Raw genomic sequence first — 7,500 nt, forward strand, 5'->3', positions numbered from 1 at the left:
CAGCACGCTGCTGGGGGAACTGGGTTTAAAGCCGTTAATTAAATCAGCCGCTTGTTCTTCATTTAGTTCTGTTGCAGTACACGTGGGGAAGGGGGGGCAGAGGAGGAGAGGAGAGAGGAGAGAGAGAGAGAGAGAGAGAGAGAGAGAGAGAGAGAGAGAGAGAGAGAGAGAGAGAGAGAGAGAGAGAGAGAGAGAGAGAGAGAGAGAGAGAGAGAGAGAGAGAGAGAGAGAGAGAGAGAGAGAGAGAGAGAGAGAGAGAGAGAGACAATTATCCCCCAGATCCCCAAAGAGAAATTCGGGTGTCACATCACAGCCGAATTAAGGAAATGAAGACGGAGGTGACGGATGGAGGCTATGTAAAAGATATGGTGGGCTTTGTTATTTTTCGCAGACGGGAAATTTGCGTCACACAGTTGAAGGGCGGGACGATCGGCCAGGTACGATTTAAAAATAGATATAAAGTTTAAAATGAGATGTTAAAAATATTAACCTATATTGAACCATATTCATTTACAGACAGTAGGAGTCAAATTGTAAACGCACAATGTAATTTGCATAGATCTTTTTAAAAGTGAACAAACTTCCTATACGATAACATCGATTTACTTTTTCAGACTAACTATTTGCCTGCCTCTTCAACAAATAATGCCTTGATCCAAACGCTGATTCCCGATTCTCTCTGCACTCTTAACTCTCAGTTGTGGATGTTTTAGGGTGCACTCACAAAATCAGCCCTGCGAATAGATCGGAGTCCACGAGGCTTCTGGACGCTGTCTGTCAGCACCTTGGACTCATTCACTCTGCCGCCCCCTGCTGGTCGTTTGTTGTAGGACTCAAGGCTCACTTGGTAAGAGTTCACCAAAACTCTGCATAGCCTAACCCCCACCCACCCCTCTTACGCACTTATTGTGTGGTGTACGCCCTGGCACGTAATGTACACACTTATTGTATGTACGTCCTGGCATTTAATGTAAACGTAACCCCCAAAAAAGTGCCCTTCTTCTCTGCCTCCTCCAGCCTATACAGGTCATGCTCAGAAAATTTGAATATCGTGCAAAAGTTCAAGTATTTCAGTAATTCAACTTAAAAGGCCAAACTAATACATTATGTAGACTCATTACATGCAAAGTGAGATATTCCAAGCCTTTATTTGTTATCATTTTGAAGATTATTGCTTACAATTTATAAAAAACCCAAATTCAACATCCCCCTCTATTTGTCTGTTTGTGCAGTAGGATGTGGACGAACTGCTCCAACTTGTGGTCCAACCGAGGAACGCGACGTGCGTGATGGAGCTGCTGACGTCACCGCGCAGACTCACGCCCCCTCAACGCGCTCGGATCGCTCGGATGAGCGAGTGAACCTCCTGCGCAGTAGCGCACTGCGCAGTCAGCAGCGCACTGGGTTGTTTGCCTTCATATTGCGCCATGTCGTCCCAGACTAAACAGTAACCAGTAACCAGCTAGTGTACGGGGCTGAATCTTTCTCGAGATGGACCCAGCCAGCAGATATCAAGTGGTAAGTGTGATCGGACCCACACGTCAATCACAGCTGTGATTGACACTTTATTTTTCGGGGCCTTTCCCCTAGAGAGAACTCGCAGAGACTCGGGGTTTGGAAATTAGAGGTTTCATACAAGATTTGAAATGAATATTAGGGTGGATTGAGATGGCGTTGTCGTCTTTTTGTTTTTGGAGGAGGTTTGCGAGCGGACAGACAGGCAGCTGGTTTTGTTTGACAGCTCGCTGTGACGTCAGCCTTCCTCATCGGCGAGTGCTGCGTTCAAGTCGTATGGGATATTGACACTGCCACGTTCGTTTTTGTCCACCGGTGTTTGAAAAAGTGGGGAACGTGAGATTGTACGTACATGGGAGAACACGTTTCACCCCAATGTTAAACTGGTCATGTAAAGCTCCTATGTATCCGTCTAGGGGGTAAATACACCGACTCCTCAAGTGAAGAGCACTCAAAGGGCATCCAAACATGGAACCCTTGTCAGCTGACTAAATGCAAATCAATCATAATTTGAGGAAGTTTGGTTCTTACACAAATACATAGTCTTATAGATGGACCTTCTGTCATCTACGTTTCCTCCCCTCCTCAAGGTAACTGGAAGTCTATAATATGTAAGGTGTGCTGTAGTGGCGACAAATATGTCAAAGAACGGTGGTTCTGTCCATCTTTTTCATGTTTTCCAGTCCACAAAGTTGTAAAACTGGGAGTCACCTGCCACTGGCTTCAACCGCGGGACTTGAACTCAACATAACCATCAAGATAAATTAATTGTCTCGGAAAACATTTTGGGATTTTATGATATTATTCCACGACAGCTAATCTATTTGGGCATTTTTTAACTATATATTTTTGTTTTTCATGTAGAAATAAAATCACTGCCACTGTTAAAGAGAATTAGGTGGGGGAAATGATCATTACCAATCACGCTTTCACTTGCATGTAATACAATGGGAAATTAGTTATATTCTTTGCTTCTTAGTAAAGGCATTTACACCCAGGACAAGTCAGTTATGCAAAAATAACATCCCTTGGGTTGGCCTACTTGGCATTTCCTTTAAATTGATGACAAAATGAAAAATGACCTTTCCCTAATGAATGAAGCAGACGTACAATACGTTTTGTATTGTATGTTATCACAGTTGGTCAGCTTGCTTTGGTGGGTCTCGACGTATGGAAAACGATAGAGGACAAAACCCGTCATCTTCATCTCATGAATAAAAGGCTTTCCATAAATTTGTCACTTTTACTAGTCTATACAACCATTAATGCAAGCACTGGCATAGAAGTATAAAATGTGCGCAATAGAGTACACAAAACCTAGCCCACAACGTAGTACACACAACATAGCACACCATGTACATACAACGTAGCACACAATGTGCACACTGTGATGACACACAAAGTAACACACAACACCCCCACATAGGCTAATCGGAAACGCACATTGTTTCGTTGTTTCCTTTTCAGAGATCTCATGATTGACCTCACCACTTACCCTAAGATTAGGGTTTAGGAAAACCCTTAAATACCAAACAGTAGGAGGCCGAAACCTCGAGAAGGACCTCAAAACTAGTCAAGCTCAGCCAGAGAGGCTGATACGCCTCATAACTTGGACTTTAAGGGCTTACATATTGTTGTCAACCTGACAATACTAGCATTGCGGAAGAAAGTAATCTATCTTTGCGGAAGAAAGTAATCCGGCTCTACACTACCTTTCAAAAGTTTGGGGTCACCCAGACAATTTCATGTTTTCCATGAAAACCCGCACATTTATTCAACAGCCTTCTGCTCTGCCAACATAATTGCACAAGGGTTTTTTAATCATCAATTAGCCTTTTAACACGATTAGCTAAACAATGTACCAAGAGAACACAGGAGAGATGGTTGCTGGCCATGGGTTACGTCTGTAGATATCCCATCCCATAGCCAGAATAGTAATTTACCACATTAACAATGTCTAATGTATTTGATTAATTTAATGTCATCTTTGTTGAAAAAAGCAATGCATTTCTTTGAAGAATAATGACATTTCTATGTGGCCCCAAACTTTTGAACGGTAGAATATTCTACCGATATAGCCACAAACAGGGCTGGCCACAGTCAGCCTCCTCTCCTACATTCGTCTTCCACACACTCTCTTCCTTTGTGACTTTGTCGTTAGCGGTATTCTGATCATAATGCAACCGAGAGAGGCCCCCAGGTTGAAATAACTAAATGTTATTTAGATGCGAGTCCCGTGGCTGTGTGGCGCTAAGCTCTTATATAATACCTGTGTGTGCGTGTGTGCGTGTGTGTGTGCGTGTGTGTGTATTTTGAATCATTCACTTGTAAGTGTGTACTGGGATTTATTGGGTTACACTTTCTAAACACACAAACAAATGAAACAGCAGAGTGCCCGAGCTTCAGTTGACAGTTGGCACGTTTCCGTTTGTCTTTGGCTCATTTGCTCTGACCTGTAAAGGGGGATATTCAATCGTTTGGAAACAAGGTTGCCAGATTTGGTAAAGGTGGTTAACTGTACCGAGTTAAAATCCTTGAAGGGGACATATTATACCACCTATCACATGTGTGAGTGTGATTCCTCCGTTACAAGCATTTTCTTAAACCTGCCTCTTCTGACATCACTAGTGGGCATGTCCACCTAGATGTAATATGTCACCTTTAATGATAGAGGGAAGAAGTCAACTCTTTGGTTATCATAATAAACATTATTTTCAAATTGGTCGGAATTCCGAGTCATCGACACAGATAAGATTAGATTAGATTAGCCGGTGTTGGCCGGCCTTTCTAACTGGTTCAGTGGTTAATTAATAGCTACGGCCTGCTCCGATCCCAACCAGGTCACTGAAGGTTGTCCTCAAGCACTGAACTTTGCATCGGATTACGTGGATGACAAGGACAGCAATTTGTTGACATATTTCTATTAATCATAGAACACATTAAGGAATCTGTATTTATTTTTTTATAACTGAATGTAGTTTACCTTTTTTCTATGTTCTATCTGTTCTCATTTACATTCACATTCAGGGCACTTACTAGACGCTTCTACCCAAAGCGACTTAAAATAAGTACATTTGTCAGAAGAAAGGCAAACAACAATATATCGCTGTCGGTCACAGTAAGGATGTTAATAGAACCAAGTGCCAAGCACTAACAATCACTAGGTTGACCCATTCCCGTATACAACAAAGATAGCTAGGATAGGATGCAGTACTGTTACTGTTTTTAAATGCCAGGATGTACAACATACAATACGTGCGTACATTATGAGCCAGGATACAACATACAATAAGTGTGTACATTAATTGTCTCGGTCATGTAACTTAAATGGCACGGCGGTACGCTATTGGAAAACTTCCAATAAGGAAATAAAATGGTAATTTCCTTCAGAAGTGGACATTCTGGCAATCCCACACACGGGTCCGGTTTCTTAATGTACGCACTTATTGTTGTACGTCCTTACACTTAAAAATAGTATTTAGCATCTTATCCTAGCCATCTTTGTTGTATACGGGGAATGGGTTAACTTAGTGATGGTTAGTTATTGGCACTAGGTTCTATGAACATCCTTACTGTACTCACAGATATATATTGTTGTTTCTCTTTCTTTGTAAGAATTGTAAGTCACTTTGGATAAAAGCGTCTGCTAAACGCCCTCAATGTAAATGTAAATATCCGGGTGTGTATTCTCTGGAACTCGGTCCTTTTGCGATCTTAAATGAGTTATTCTCCCCTAGGAGGTGGTAAGCCTGCTTCTTTCTTTGCTTCTATTTCACCACAGAGATGTGGAACCACCAGCTGAGCTGTCGGGTGTCATTAGCACACTGTAGGCGTGTGAACTCCTTCAGTGGTGTAATGCTGATCCTCAAACAAACATGTCCTGTTGTCCTCCCCTGACCTGATGACTGTTTCACCTCCTCCTCCGTTTCCTCTTCTTGCATTTCTCCTCCTCTTTCACTTCCCCTTTTACTCCTCCTGCTCCTGCTCTCTCTCCAACCTCTTCTTCTTCCTCCATCTCCTCCTGTTCCTCCTCCCCTGTCTGCTTTCCTCTCCCCTTCTCTTTGTCACCTCCTCCTTTTCCTCCTCTGTCTCTTCTCCTCCATCTCTCCTCCTCCATCTCTCCTCCTCCTCCGTCTCTCCCTCCTCCATCTCTCTCCCTCCTCCTCCTCCTTCTTTTCTCCTCCTTCTCTTCTCCTCCTTCTTCTCTTCTCCTCCTCCTTCATCTCTCCTCCTCCTCCTTCTCTGTCTATCCTTCCCTCCCTCCTCCTCCTCGTCTGTCTCTCCTCCTCTGTCTCTCCTCCTCCTCTGTCTCTCCTCCTCTGTCTCTCCTCCTCATCCTCCTCCTCCTCGTCTGTCTCTCCTCATCCTCCTCCTCGTCTGTCTCTCCTCCTCCTCCTCCTGTCTCTTCTTCTTCTCCTCCTCCTCTGTCTCTCCTCCTCTGTCTCTCCTCCTCCTCCTCCTCCTCCTCGTCTGTCTCCTCCTCCTCGTCTGTCTCCTCCTCCTCGTCTGTCTCCTCCTCCTGTCTCTTCTTCTTCTCCTCCTCCTCTGTCTCCTCCTCCTTCCTCCTCCTCCTGTCTCTTCTCCTCCTCCTCGTCTGTCTCTCCTCCTCTGTCTCTCCTCTGTCTCTCCTCCTCCTCCTCCTCCTCCTCCTCCTCCTCCTCCTCCTCCTCCAGTTCTTCAACGAGGAGGACTCCTCTGTGGCGTCGCCGACCGACCAGCAGCCCTCCACTTCCTCATCTTCATCATCATCATCATCCTCCACCACCGCCTCCCAGGTGGTCCATGAGGCGTCGCCCATCCCGGGCCCCGCCCACCCCCATGGATCCGGCCCCCCCGCCCCCCCCCTGGAGGAGGCCTCGGGGTCCGGGGCACAAGCCGAGGCCCCACCCCCCCCCTACGCCCCTATGGACCTGGGGGCCACCGCGGCCGTGGCAGGTAGGTTGGAGGGTTACAGGTTGGTAGGCTTGTTGCCAGGTTGGTAGGCCTGTTTCCAGGTTAGTTCGTTGGTAAGCTGCCATTTATTTTAGGCTTGTTGCCATGTTGGTAGGTTTGTTGCCAGGTAAGTTGGTTGGTAAGCTGCCATTTTTTTTTAGGCGGGTTGCCAGGTTGGTAGGCTTGCTGCCAGGTTGGTAGGCTTGTTGCCAGGTTGGTAGGCCTGTTTCCAGGTTAGTTGGTTGGTAAGCTGCCATTTTTTTTTTGGCTTGTTGCCAGGTTGGTATGCTTGTTTCAAGGTTAGTTGGTTTGTAAGCTGCCAGGTTGGTAGGCTTGTTGCAAAGTTGCTAGGCTTGTTCGACGGTTGTTGGTTGGTAGGCGTGTTGCCAGGTTTGTAGGAGTGTTGCCAGGTTAGTTGGTTGGTAGGCTTGTTGCCAGGTTGGTAGGCTTGTTGCCAGGTTGGTAGGCTTGCTGCCAGGTTGGTTGGCTTGTTGCCAGATTGGTATGCTTGTTGCTAGGTTGGTAGGCTTGTTTCCAGGTTAGGTGGTTGGTAGGCTTGTTGCCAAATTGGTAGGTTGATTGCCAGGTTAGTTGGTTGGTAGGTTGGTTGCCAGGTGAGTTGGTTAGTTGGTTGGTAGGTTGCCAGGTAGGTTTGTGAGTTGGTTGGTAGGTTCCCAGGTTCTTAGGTTGCCTCCTAGGTTGCCTGGTAGGTTGCCAGGTTGGTAGGTATGTTGCCAGGTTAGTTGGTAGGTAGGTTGCCCGGTAGATTAGGAGGTTGCCTCTTAGGTTGCCAGGTAGGTTGGTTAGTTGGTTGGTAGGTTGGTAGGTGGCCTCTAAGGTTGGTAGGTTGCCAGGTTGGTAGCTTAACAGGTTGCCTTATTGGCCGGTTAAAACTAGAAGTGGGGGTAAACATCTTCGTGTGAGAATCTGGATAACTTTCTTCCCAATACTTTACGTATTGTCAGATTGACAAAAATATGTAAACCATTAAAGTCCAAGTTATCTGAGTGGAAGCAAAATAAACACGCACAGTGCGTGTGTCTGTGTGACGTG

At 45.6% G+C, this 7,500-nt stretch overlaps 1 protein-coding gene and 1 long non-coding RNA gene across 4 annotated transcripts in view; both read left to right on the top strand.

The window, feature by feature from the left end:
- The first annotated feature begins 1,359 nt into the window (after positions 1–1,359).
- ndfip2 (Nedd4 family interacting protein 2) overlaps positions 1,360–7,500 on the top strand; it is a 12,572-nt gene continuing 6,431 nt past the window's right edge. For all 3 annotated transcript variants that reach the window (XM_060050843.1, XM_060050841.1, XM_060050844.1), the window contains exons 1-2: positions 1,360–1,518; positions 6,189–6,450. In XM_060050843.1, coding sequence (XP_059906826.1) covers positions 1,492–1,518; positions 6,189–6,450 — 289 coding nt within the window. In that variant the 5' untranslated portion in view covers positions 1,360–1,491. The remainder of the gene's footprint in view (positions 1,519–6,188; positions 6,451–7,500) is intronic.
- Positions 6,457–7,500, top strand: part of LOC132456484 (uncharacterized) — a 1,676-nt gene continuing 632 nt past the window's right edge. Inside the window, exons 1-3 of the long non-coding RNA XR_009525485.1 lie at positions 6,457–6,885; positions 6,986–7,065; positions 7,146–7,500. The exon at positions 7,146–7,500 is cut by the window's right edge and continues 632 nt beyond it. This is a non-coding gene — a long non-coding RNA (uncharacterized LOC132456484). The remainder of the gene's footprint in view (positions 6,886–6,985; positions 7,066–7,145) is intronic.

The sequence above is a fragment of the Gadus macrocephalus genome, chromosome 4, assembly GCF_031168955.1.
Source record: "Gadus macrocephalus chromosome 4, ASM3116895v1".
Taxonomy (NCBI): Eukaryota; Metazoa; Chordata; class Actinopteri; order Gadiformes; family Gadidae; genus Gadus; species Gadus macrocephalus.